This window comes from Pocillopora damicornis, chromosome 7 (assembly GCF_964200805.1).
Source record: "Pocillopora damicornis chromosome 7, jaPocDami1.2, whole genome shotgun sequence".
Classification (NCBI taxonomy): domain Eukaryota; kingdom Metazoa; phylum Cnidaria; class Anthozoa; order Scleractinia; family Pocilloporidae; genus Pocillopora; species Pocillopora damicornis.
The window spans coordinates 3,882,794-3,895,965 of NC_142676.1; the positions used below are offsets into that span (position 1 = coordinate 3,882,794).

A 13,172-nucleotide genomic window follows, 5' to 3' on the forward strand; every position below is an offset into this window, starting at 1 on the left:
AGAATAAAATCCATTCCGCACCAGAAATTTACACACGGACATCAGCCGTGCGCTCGGTTATGATCATATTTAGTATCATTATTTCCATATATCTATCATTATATCATTTGTCATCTTTTTTTTCTAATTATCTTTTCCTGCCGAAATAAAAAGGATAAAAAGAAAAAAAATTAACCAGTTAGAAGCATACAAATAGATTCAACAAACAAACAGACCTATGCAAAGCAGAACAAAAAGGTATGGATTAGTCTTACTGCAAATGTTTTCTTTCGCCTCAGAGACCTATCTGGACTCATGGAGCTTCTCGTCGAGTCTAGATTCATCGTCAGCTGATCTATCTTGGGGCGACTTTCCCCCAGATGAGCACGTTCATCGCCTCTATGTAAGATTCACTCAAGATAATGTTTCCATAATGGTACCTGTTAGTGAACACGAAAAATCCTACCGCCTGGAGAACATCCTCTTGCCCAACCGCGACTATGTCCTTAATGTCGTCGCTTTCACGGAAGATAAAATGTATTTTAGTCAAAGTGACTCAGTGACAACACCAGAGGGAGGTAAGGAAATAGAACTGTGATTGAATTTTCTTTAAACCAAATGTTTTGAAATATATTTACCACTGAAAGGATCGCATAGGGATTGTTCCTTTAGGGCTATTTCTTTTCTTTAAAATTGCTTGAAAAGCGATCTCTCCAACACAGGGTTGAGAAAAAGTCCGCTTCGGAAATTTTTTTTTTTTATGTTTTGAAATGTAAGGGCAGATTTTCTTTGAATAATTTCAGTTGCTCCATCTGTTGATGTTCACTCGTGCAAAGATTGAATAGAGATCTGCCCTATCATTTTCCAGTCTATTTGTGCCGATACATACTGTTAATTTGGTAAAACGTAGCTGTATATGGTAGAATTTACATCTTCGCAGTCTTTATTATGCTACTCATTATTGTTATTTTTGTGATGTATTTACACTCATGCACATGTTCTACGAGCCTTGTGGTTCTTGGTGTAGCACCCTTAAATAAAGTACTGTTGTTGTTGTCGTTATATGGTCAGCATTGTTTCACGCATGTGCAAAGTGAAAGTGATGTTAGATGAATTCATCTCTGAGAATTCAGTGCAGAACTTTCATCTTTCAGCTCCATCGAGAGCACCGGAAAATGTGCACGTTAAACTCCTGGATCATAACGGTGTCGAAGTAACATGGGATCCTCTTGAAGCAAAGTATGCAAATGGGAAGCTTCTTGGATACAAGGTCCATATCAGGGAATGGAAAAACCATTATGAATGGGGCCATGACGACGGGGACATGGGAGATGTTATCAGGGTCAATTCCACGGATACCCACCTTGCTCTCGAAGGCTTTGACGGAGGAAGAAAATATCAGATCGCGGTTGCAGCATTCACGGTTGATGATGGACCGATATCAGACTGGGAAACAGTACTTATTGGTAAACAAGAAATTAATTCTTCATTGCATTGCATTAGCGAACAAGAATCAATCTATATATTTATGCATATTAATTGATCTGCGTATTTTAATATGATTATATATATACGTATTTTATACTGAAAGCATACATCCTTCAGATGCGTTATGTCTACCAACAAAATTCATCCAAGACTTATTCATTTTTCCAATCATTCAAGAAATGATTTCCCCAACAACACTTCATCAGGTAACACGAATCCTTGTGCAGTTAAACCATCCACTAAATCATTCTACTTCTTTTGCGAATCAATGCTTGCTCTCATCAAAATTAAAACGAAATTCTTAGGCCTTATCGGCTATCAACAGCCGCCGATTATTAAGAGTGCTAAACAGTTTAAACATTCAAGCTTGCATGATTAAACAACGCTTGCTGGGTTCATGTTATTGAGAAGTAAGGTGAATTATCACCTTTTATCTTTAATAGATTCTTACCCCGACTTTGCGCCTTCCATTTCTGTCCGTAACTTTACTTTTGCCTAGCAAATCGAACCCCATCGCAATTGTCAAATTTTGTCCATAACTTGTGGGATGATAAAAAGAATTCGACTTCCCTTGATCCTATCAACATAATTAATAATGTATTGCTTTTGTTAGGTTGTGGCGGAACTTTCCATGGTTACTTTGGAGCATTTAATCTTACGCAATGGAGCTGGGATGGAAGACTAGACTGTTCGTGGAAGATTAACAACCCTGGCCTTATCAACCCCGTGATGATCATATCTGCACAATATGTGGAACTTAAATCTTGCGAGTAAGTGACAGGTCGCTTTTTATCACTTGAGGGGTAGGGAGGCACAGGGGGGCACGAGGGGGGGGGGGGGCGCACGGGGTGCAAGGAAAAGGAAGGAGGATTTTAATTGTCACAATGAAATTTACTGATCCCCCATAAGGCCAGTGTATTCTTACATTTACCCCCTTATTGGAAGTTAATTGGCAGCCAAGTTTCTATAGTTCTCACTTTATATTCTGTTGGAGAGGATTGATCCCTCCATCCGTTCCCCTAAAAACCATGTTCTCTCCTTCTCCCAAAATCCTCTACCCTGGGCGATAAATAATGATTTGGCGTAAATCTCATTTATGTCTACTTCAATTATGTTCGTAGCGCTAATTGTGTAGACTTGTACTGTGGATGGTATTAAATATCATTTATGAGATCATTCAGATAAATTTATGAGGATTCCTCTCGGAAACAGAGAGCCAAATAAACTTTGCCTCTCACCTTACATTTTTTACCTGCAAACTCTTTCATCTTCTGTGTAACTTTACTATAAACAGATCTTCGTCCAAGATTTTTGGAAGTGATGGGAACGAGCTATGGAGTTATGATGGTTGTCATTATGAAACGGTAAAAGGTGATATAGTGGAGGTTCCTTTTGACGGGTCTGAATTTTTGACCCTCAAGCTTCATACAGAACACGAAGGAAGCCAAGTGATATCAGAATTCGTTCTTTTGGAACAAGGAAAAGCTCTGTATTCAGGTATAGTTGAGCATCGTCAGCTGTTCTCATGCAAATAAACAAACTTGTCATATATGTTGTAGTGAATAACGGTAACAGGACCGAGTGAAGTCCAATTCAGCCTGTAATCATACAAGTGATTAACAAAGTCGAACGACCCCAAAGGGTATGATTATTATTACAGACAGAATTGGACGACACGAAGTCCTTTTACCAATTGATCATAACCGTTACAATTTCCGTTAAAAAAAAGAATACATTTAGGACAAAACATCTCCGGTAGAGACAGTGTCTAAAGTAAAACAATTTCTTCCGCTGTCCGTTTTCAGGTGACTAATTACAGCCAACTGTCCGATTACACTGTTCCATTACAACTCTACAAAATTATTAGTGAAAAATAAAGCAGCTAATTCCCCCATCACATTTGAGGAAATTGTAATAGCTACGATTATATTGCTATATGACTTCCGTGGTAGCTAGCCCTGCACCTTTTATAGAAAATTACCTCTTCGGAGGATCAGTGACTGATTCCCCTGACAACGAAACGTAATTGAGTGGATTTCATCATCCTCGCTGGGTGAAGGGAGGGTTTAATATCGTATCTTTTTTAAACAATGTGCTTACAAAAGGATACTGGAATTATGTTTATAGTTTTCGCGAAAGAAAAGTTGTTTTTTGATAAAATCCACGAACACGTGAACTTTGCTACATTTTGCTCTTGTTGCTTTAGTGCAATGTATTAAATTGGTCGATCATTGCTAAAAATTCCTCATCTACCTTATTTAACTTTCTTTGTTACACCGTATGAAAAGGTTAAAATGGAATCATTTCCTATTTATTTAAAACACATGAAAAAAGGGTCTTTTTATCTTTAACTGATCTGGATATTCTCTGTTTCTAGCCTAAAGTATTACAACCCCTGGCCTAATAGATCGTTGACTCAATATCCTTTCTACCCGGCAGAAATAAATAAATAAATAAAGATCAAATTAATGAGTTTGGTCATAGGCGGTTTATAGAAAGGGTAATGGTTTAGACCTCATAGCGGAGTATCTTACTATAAAAATCTCATTTGATCCAGATCAATTGTTTCTTTTTCAGCTGCCTCTTTCCAGCCTCCATGGAACGTAACAGCAAGCAACACTGAAGACGGGAGTGTCATATTTGACATGTCTCGTTTCCCCAAAGACAAAGAAGCCTCCTTCTTTATAATATCTCTAAATAGCACGGCAGAGAATCCCGGTTGCGGGAAGCATCACGGGGATGACGAAAAGCGACCTCCAGTTTATCTGCACATGGTAAATTCGTCGAATTCCGTGGATGAGGTGTTTGGTATTCCGGTATCGAGCAGCTTTGCGGTTGTTGTTTACCTCGTTGACAAAAATGACGAAATTTACAAAAGTGAACAATTTCTTCTGGAGACGGTGGAAGGTGGTGAGTATTACCGATTACTATTCTTCTCATTTTTTTTTCTTTAAGCATTTTGTGCTTTCATTTGCTTCGTTTTGAGAGAAATAGTGACGTAGCGGTTGGCAAGCCAGACTGAGGGGTATAGACCAAGCCAAGCCATATTGTTTTGTACTTACACTTTCACACAGGCTCGCAAACACACTTAAAAGGGTGATGGTAAGAACTTAAAAGCATCTCTAAGAAAAGAAAACGAGGGACCATATAGGTGCAATTATGAGAAAATGTTATTTTGTTTTAGTTCCTAGTGAAGGGCCTGGTCATGTGGAGTACAAAGTCCTATCAGCAAGCAGTGCCTTCATCGAATGGTCTGATATATCTTCAGAACATCACAATGGAAAACTTCTTGGCTACAGTATTACCTATTTTCCAGAATGTTTTAAAGAGGACTCTCATTCTCAACATATTGAACAGTTTACAGTGGATTTATCTTTTAGAAGCCATACTATCACTGGTCTTCAGCCAGGAACCAAGTATCGAGTATACATTGCTGGATTTACAGCACGGGGAGTTGGAGAGCATAGGGATATGGAGTTTTTTACCCGTGAGCTGCTACCATAAGTTCTAATTTTCAAAGTATTGCTCCCAAAATGGTGCTTGCAAAGACTTTAGAAAGCTGTTCGGCATGTTTTGTTTTTGTGTTTTTTTATTTCGCTGTTTTTCGTGTCTTTCTCATCGTTAAACAGTAACCCCCTGTCAATTGTTTGGTTATGCAATAGTTACCCTTAGCCACAACGACACAATCTTATAAATATGTTTGCGGTTTAACTAAAGTAGCAGTTGACTTATATAGCAGTTTAAAGACAACTTACCAAAGGTTCTTTATTTCAATGCTCGAATGTGTTTCTAGAGTGATTTGATGGCTAGCTCTATTCATTAATATCAATTGTCATTCAATCCATAAGTCTAAAAAGACCTTCCTTCGCCTTTTAGCTTGTGGAGAGCCAAGAGAATTGACAGAAGTTAATGGAACAATTTACAGTCCCAACTACCCCTGTCGCTTCCGAGGGCCTCAATACTGTCGATGGACCATCAAGCCAAGCGGCCCCACCAAGGTTATACGGATAACAATCGAAAACTTCCGTTTGGATCGTCACGAATACTGCAGGTAAATGTTGTCGCGGTCTGTTGGTTGTTGTTGCTTTTCATTTTTTGTTTGTTTGTTATGTTGTACACTTGTGCGTTTAGCGCAGACTTCTGTTTTGTTTGGTAAATTTGTTTTGGAACTCGAAATGGTAAAGGGAGACCGCAGCATACCTATGAGAATAAAAAAGATATTTCGAATCCCCGGACATGTAAGATTTAGTTCATATCAAATATATAAGGCGTGGCTGACTCGGAGGCATAACGGTTGGCGCGCTGCACTGCACAGCGCTATCAAGTCTATTTTTCTAAGACCCTAGTTCCACAGCTTTGGTTTCTTAATTGCAATTTAAAGCAGTTGCATTGGTTTTGCTTTACTTCAATCACAGATTGATCCGGAAAAACTGTCGCCTCTCTCTAAACCAATCGGACGCAAAACTAATACCAATCACGACTGGGTCACCTACGTTTTCCCGCGCTTTAAGCAGATTAGTTGCTTTACCTTTGAGTTCTAATTGGCTCCTAGAGGTATTTTCCCATCTCCTGATTGGCCGTTTTGGTCATTTTGGTTTTGCTTTTAATCGAAAAGCGCTTTATCTATCTAATCACAAGAATATCGGTAAAAGGAAGGCAGATGATATATTTATGCTGTAACGAGAGAACAGAGACGAACGTTATTGCTGGCGTTTTCCTATTACTTTTTTTCTTATTAGTTTTTTTTTTACAACTATTAATCTTTTTTTGTTATCATTAACCCACAGCAAGAACGCATGGCTCAGTGTTACAGCAGGGCGCTACAATAATGATACTTTACTTTGTGGTCATATGAATCACTTTGACCTTGTAATATCAAATGACGAAGCTGATATTGGGTTTTATGCCCGAGAGCATAACGAGGGCGATGCTTTTGTTGCGTGGTACAAAGCTCTAGAATATGATATTGCAGGTATTGAGTTGTGCGTCATTTCGGTAATGAAATTCATTTCAAATGCAATGTTTACTTTGAATACCAGTCAACTGAACAATGACACCAACATGAACGGCAATAAGGACAGTAGGAACCAAGGCCCAATTGTAGAAAGGGCGGATGATGCTATCCAACCGATAAATGGCTATCCAACGGATAAGGGGTAGAAAAGTACACTGCGCATTCTACCAGATAGAGATTTAGCCAGTGGACAGCGTTATCCAACCTTCGAACAACTGGGGCCAGAAATATATAAACAGCCTTAACAAAACAGTAAGCATTGTCAGCTTCAAACTATACCTAGTGGAGACGGATTACTTATCCGGCATATTTTATGGAAAAAAAGGACACACGTAGAGGAAAAAAAATATATCTATAAATAAATAAACATATCGATACACATACAAACGAAAAAAGGAAACCAATAGAAACTAGCAAACAGACGACAAAAAGCTGTCTTGTAGAATTGGATGTTCAGTAATGAAATGTTGAGTAATTTTACCTCTTTTTTTTTAAGAAACTCACGAGCCTTCTTGGTCGCTCAGAGTCGATAACACTGAACCGACAACGGCTCAATTATCGTTTGATGATTTCATACATCACGATAAACACGTGGAAAGTTTTTTCGTGAAAGTCACTGAAGCACACAAACGCGTGTCGATGTTGGTCCCCTTTCCATCCTATGAAAGAAATCCCCGCGTAGAGAACCTCAGCCCCAACCGTAGATACTTTATACAGATTATGGCATTTGCGGAAGCTGGGATATACACTAGTGAAAACGTCAGCATGACGACCGACGAAGGAGGTAATGTTTCAAACCATGATGGACTTTTGAATAGGGTGGCCTTCTATCTCAAGAAGGAAATAACCAATCGGAGAGAAGAGGAGGGTTTTAGGATGGGGGAATGTAGGAGTACAGTGTAATGTGGAGTGGTTTAATGAACAGTGGTGCCAATCTGTAGACGTAAATGCTACACCCCAAGTATTGCATCTTTCTCAGGCCAGAGTTATTTAACACAGTATGAGTTATACAACGTTAGATATTTTGAAAATACCCCGTGAAAATCGCGCAAAGAAATAGTAAACAAGTTAGAAGCGGATGTGTATTTGCTTTTCACAAGCTTTTCAACGGATAGCTAAAGTCACTCAGTTATTTATTCCTTGACCCAATCACAGACAAACTAGTAAACCTTTTTGATTACTTTTGGGAGGGAACAGGCTCCGCGGATAGACAGGGCTCGGGATCAAACTTTTTCGATAAAAGCTGTAGGAAACGAGTCCTGGTCTGCAGTCACTCAAATTTCCCTCTCAAAAGGTCGTGTCTTTTGTTATGAAATATTAGCTAACGTCACAATTAAATAATTCAGTGATTGCCATGGTATGTGATTTTTTTCTTTTTTCTCCAGCTCCAAGCATGTCGCCATTGAACGTACGCGCGGATAGCCTCACCGAACACAGTATCAGAGTAAGATTCGATCCCATTCCTCCAAGTCACCATAACGGTCCTCTCCAGGGATATAACTTGTATTATAGAAACAAAGATCACCATCATGACCACGAAGGAACGAAGATCACTATCGGCGCATCAGAGAGACAAGTGATTATAGATGGATTAGAGACTATGAAAAACTACGAGATTTCAATGACTGCATTCAATGACAAGGAAGGACCTCGATCGGAAGAGATAGAAGTTGTTCCTGGTAAGGATTACTTTCAGGCAGTTAGTAGGTTAAACATTCTTTTTGCTCAAAATGCATGTCTCATTTTGAGGCCCTGTGACTAAATGTATAGCTATACGTGTTCCTTTGACTGTCTCTACCCAACTGCGCGAGTCATGAAAACTTTGAGCAGAAGAAAAGGTATTGACAATTTTTTACCAAGCGCTAGTGGTTCATTTGCTTCAGTGTACTTTAGGTATTTTCACAGGGGCAATAAAGTTGATCTTTCAATAACTGAAAAGCATCAGAAAGGGGTATTTATGACTTGTTGAGCCGATAAGGTTATTGCATAGCTTCTCGCACAGGAGGTACAATTAGTCTAGATTTAAAAGCCTTAGTGTACGTGGAAAAAATTATATTTAAAAAGTGCATCACGAACGTGTGAAAAGAAGAGTGTGCGAGATGCATCCATGGAACGTTTCATTAAAACTGCGCTCAACTTTTGACTCAAAAATAAGCCTGGCAACTTTTAAGAGTTAGATAGCCACCTGGGATGATTGCGTTTTAAATGAATCTAATGTTCATTTTTATGGCATGATCATATAGGTTGTGGTGGAGTCATCAATCAAACAGCTGCAGTTATAAACCTCTATAAGACAGACTGGGATACGAATCGTTGCAAATGGAGAATATACGACAATGGCGTGAGCAATGCAGTCCTACTCCTGTCGGTGCAATACCTACGTTTTCATTCTTGCGGGTAATGTGAAATCTCACCTCTAAATTCTTTTCCGCCTAAGCACAGTTACAGAATTTAGGGAAAAAAAAGGGGACAGATCCATGTAACTGCTTGGCTCTTCGAGCAGGGGTTGTGTCTGGGTCAGAGGTAGAACGTAAATATGGATTCTGGGATCAGCCGTAAATTTCATTCTTCACTATTCTCAACCTAGCCTCCCTAGCTGGAGGTGTTGTATGGACTTGGAAGCGTCAGGTGATGGAAACCATGGAGGTTTGAAACTGTTCGTTTTCGCGGGTCTGACGCCGTCAATTTAACTGAGCGACCTTAAGACCTCCAGCTACGGAGGGTTTCCCCAACGCCAACATTTACTTTATAAACCTCGGCCTTGATATTATTACCATGATTATTCCACGGAAATAAACGTTTTGCAGTGCCCGGTCAACCCAGGAAACGCATATTACATCTTAAACAATCTAGTCTCGGATTAAATAATAGTATTGCATTTCCTTCTAGAACGCAAGCTGAGATAAGATTTTGATATTTCAGATGTCTATTTGATCCTCAGTTATGAATACGCCAAGGTCTACTCGGAAGATGGCGTCATTCTGAATCATAGAGAGTGCTCAACAGTTCTTGGAGAAGTACATGAAATACCTTTTGGTGGTTTGGACGTTATACACGCGGAAGTATTGATACAAAATATGGAAAGCAAGGTTTTCACTGAACTTGTCATTTTGAAAGGAGGTCTTCATTCAGGTATTCCATATTTTCTCGCTTCTGGGACACCTAGATATGTTATTTCAATGAAACAAAACATGGCAAAGTCACCATTATTTCAAGAGCGGTTCATTGAAATTGTTTTTGTGTTGTATGGAGGCTCTGTTTTACTCACAAGTACAAAGAATAGTTTAGTTATTTGCTCAATAGCAATGTTTTACAGGGTTGCGATATCCAGAGCTCCCCAATGTGAATATCATACAACTGTTATTTAACTCCACAATAATTCATAATTTTAGGAAGAATAGAATTAGCGCCGCAAGCGAGGAAAAAAAAACACCCAAAATAATGAAAAATAAAGACTGAGCTGATCATTTGCATCATGCTGCCTTTGCTTGAATACAATTAACTTTTAATTATCTCAAAAATTCTTAATTAAATAAGTAAGGATAATCAATCTTCTCTTTCCTTTTAGCGCAGACGCAGCACGTCAAATTTTTCAGAAAAAAAAATTACTATTTCTTCAAATGTTTCCGAAGTGTGTATGCTTCGTAACTGCTAATAATCCTTCGACTCTTAGAGTGACCAGCGTCGCATTTCTACTCACATATCACCTCTGAATCACAAATTAAGTTCACGAGATTGAAGGAAATGATCAACAACTTAAGAAGCCCTTAAGAAATTTACAGTAAGGCGGATATGTATGCTGATGTTAGGATGTAAAGTAAGTACCATAATAAGTCTGCTTAACAACTTCCATATTGCACAATAGCTAAACCAACACAGGTGACTTGGAATATCAACGGAAATGAAGAGAACAGTTCTATTTCATTGGACTGGAGTAGCTCCCCTGGCAACCTCGACATTAACTTCTTTGTCATATCCCTAAACCAAACGGAGCTTTCTCCATACGTTAAGGACGACGACCACCACTATGACAACGAAAAGAAACTGGTTCGTTTTCTTAAAATCGTCAACTCATCTGAGACTTCCATTAACATAACGGACCTTCCAATAGCTGCGAAGTTTATAGCAACAGTTTACATCGTAGATAAAAACAACGAGATTTACAAGAGTGAGAAACTTATGATCTCGACGGAAGAGGGAGGTAAGTTATTTTGACAACATTGCATGCTTCAAGTTTTTTGTGCAGATAAGAAAAATTATTAATTCTAAGTATATTTAAGTGCTCCCTCACTCATGTTGCTGGTACCCTTTAAGAAAACATTCAATGCTGGAACAAATTTCATTTAAATTCAAAATATCCTGAAAATTCACAATCGAAGGGAACAAGGGAAATGTGGAAGAGAAGTTATAGGACAACCAGCTGTTTCTGAATTTTAATGTATTTGCCACTCCCTTTTGGATAGCAGAAAGCTCTATAGTTACCGATGTTTTCACGTCATTTATTGCCACGGTCAGTGAGTATAGACTCATTAATTGTCTCTTAAACCTATTTTGTGAAGAACTAAAGTTGTTATTACTATTGTGACTAAAACTACTCTATAGTACCCCTTGATTGGTTTTTCATCGTTTGAATTTCTTAATCAGTCTTTTATCTTTCTACCCACTAACATCACCTTTCGTTTTTGTTTTCTTTAATTTGTCATGAGGACTTTCTAAAAACAGACAATCGGCTATTCAGTTTTATGTCATATGTAATGAAGAGCGAGATTTTTAATTTAAAACTTGAAATCTTTGTACATTATTCAAAGTGCCACTTAGGTTTCCTTATCCTCACGACTGGTCCACCAACTTGGACAGCCACAGCGTTTCGTTCCAACTCAATTCAATCGAGAGGAGATACCGTGGCGGTGAAGTCCTGTGCTATCGTATCATGTACGGTCCTTGCTGTGATCCAAAGAACTTAGAAACTATGGACGTAGACGCAGATACTAGGAGAGTCACGTTAGAAAATCTAACCGACAGTCTCACGTATGCCGTTTATATTGGTGGATATACAAGCAAAGGAATGGGTGTTATGGGATCATTTGGGGCAACTTGTAAGTTATGATCTGGCAAATGATGTAACATTTATCGTAGAGGATAAATACCAATCAGTTGGGTCCTGGGAAATTAAACGGAATTAGAGTATTTCGTTTGATTCCCATCATAAATATTTACGGAAGCAGTACAGACCAAGATTCAAAGCTCTCTTTGTTTCCTACTTGCAACTTTTTTTCTCTCCCTTTTTTCTCTTTTCTCCTCTCCCTCATCCACTTGCTCTTATGCTTCCATCTCTCCTCCTCTAATTGCTCTTTTATCGACCCTTCCAACTCCTCTCCATCATCGCTCTTCTTTTCCCCTTGCTTGTTTCGAAAGTTAAAAAAAAAGTAGCGATGCCATTAACCAATAATGTCTTCGCTAAGCCTAACTTGTTTCTCAAGCCATCTTAAAAGAATTTAAATCAGGTACTTCTAACTATATCATTGATATATTTTTCTGCTTCTCAGTTTGTGGTGATGATATGAAGGCAGATGCCGGCCAGATTATGAGTCCTAACTATCCTGGTACTCCGTATATTGGTCATGATCAGTGGGACGAAAACCCGAAATGTTACTGGAACATTGCACCCAAGTCTAGCGTGTCGGGAATATTCCTCACCGTCAGAAATTTTTTCCTTGGTCGCAGAGATCAAGGAAACCGATGCAAGTGCGTTCATTCAATATCTGTAAAGGCTTTACATAACGCTAATTTTGGGGGTTCAAGGAGGCTCCACCGCATTGCAATCTTATCCTCTAACAGTTTGTCCCCATAACGACGAGTTAGCCTCGTCACACATAAAAAAATTGAGCTACGAAGCAACACGTTGGTAGCGAGGCAAATTTTGGAGCATTTTTTCTTTCCCGTGAAGAAATCTGCGATCACAATTTGGGATACAGGTAGTAGCAGGTAGTAAATAGAATCTGGGAGGCACGAGTTCGAATCCCGCCTTGTTTGATTTTCAATTTGCAAGTCAAATGAAATTCATTTCATAACAAATTTCTCTTTTGTTTGTTATGGATCCGTCTCCAACGCGTCGCGGTAACAGAACATTACGTCAAATGTGTGAGAAAATTGACCACTCAGTATGCGAAATCTCCATTAAGTCTCGCTGCGAACCGGTGCAGCATAAGTCAGACTCGCTTTTAAGTTGCAATTGTACCCTGAGTGTAGGACTTGTTAATAATTCAAAAAATGGATCCAGCCCGTGTCCTTAGCTTTGAACTGCCATGTGATGTGACATAGATTCCCCTTGTTCCCGTTCTCCCACTCCCCCGATGATTAGAAAAAAATCATAGTTATCGTTCTCCTCTATTTCTGTAGTGGTCAGCTGAGGATGTACTTTCCTGGCATATCAGAAAACGATGAAAACCAAGCAACTGACCTTTGTGGACATATACCAGAAAACCTGACTATACTGGTAATAGATAAAGTTCTCAATCTTAGAGCAGCGGGGTTTGGATATAACCGCTACGAGGAAGAGTATCGCAACGGTACCAAATTTTTGATCGACTATGAGGTTGTAAAAGGCGAGATTACCACTGTGACAGGTAACGTGCAGTTCGTATCCACTCAAAATATTCTTATGATGTTTATAGAAACAATTTTGTCAGAT

At 38.9% G+C, this 13,172-nt stretch overlaps 1 protein-coding gene across 3 annotated transcripts in view; it reads left to right on the forward strand.

Annotated features, from left to right (window-relative positions):
* The window catches only part of LOC113679874 (uncharacterized), a 63,032-nt gene that overhangs the window by 29,188 nt on the left and 20,672 nt on the right, over window positions 1-13,172 (forward strand). For all 3 annotated transcript variants that reach the window (XM_089211476.1, XM_089211474.1, XM_089211475.1), the window contains exons 26-41: window positions 279-557; window positions 1,134-1,445; window positions 2,081-2,237; window positions 2,762-2,964; window positions 4,045-4,377; window positions 4,652-4,954; window positions 5,344-5,518; window positions 6,255-6,439; window positions 6,978-7,265; window positions 7,867-8,160; window positions 8,725-8,878; window positions 9,423-9,613; window positions 10,347-10,682; window positions 11,290-11,577; window positions 12,028-12,226; window positions 12,881-13,107. In XM_089211476.1, the coding sequence (XP_089067602.1) occupies window positions 279-557; window positions 1,134-1,445; window positions 2,081-2,237; window positions 2,762-2,964; window positions 4,045-4,377; window positions 4,652-4,954; window positions 5,344-5,518; window positions 6,255-6,439; window positions 6,978-7,265; window positions 7,867-8,160; window positions 8,725-8,878; window positions 9,423-9,613; window positions 10,347-10,682; window positions 11,290-11,577; window positions 12,028-12,226; window positions 12,881-13,107 (3,924 nt within the window). The remainder of the gene's footprint in view (window positions 1-278; window positions 558-1,133; window positions 1,446-2,080; window positions 2,238-2,761; window positions 2,965-4,044; window positions 4,378-4,651; window positions 4,955-5,343; window positions 5,519-6,254; window positions 6,440-6,977; window positions 7,266-7,866; window positions 8,161-8,724; window positions 8,879-9,422; window positions 9,614-10,346; window positions 10,683-11,289; window positions 11,578-12,027; window positions 12,227-12,880; window positions 13,108-13,172) is intronic.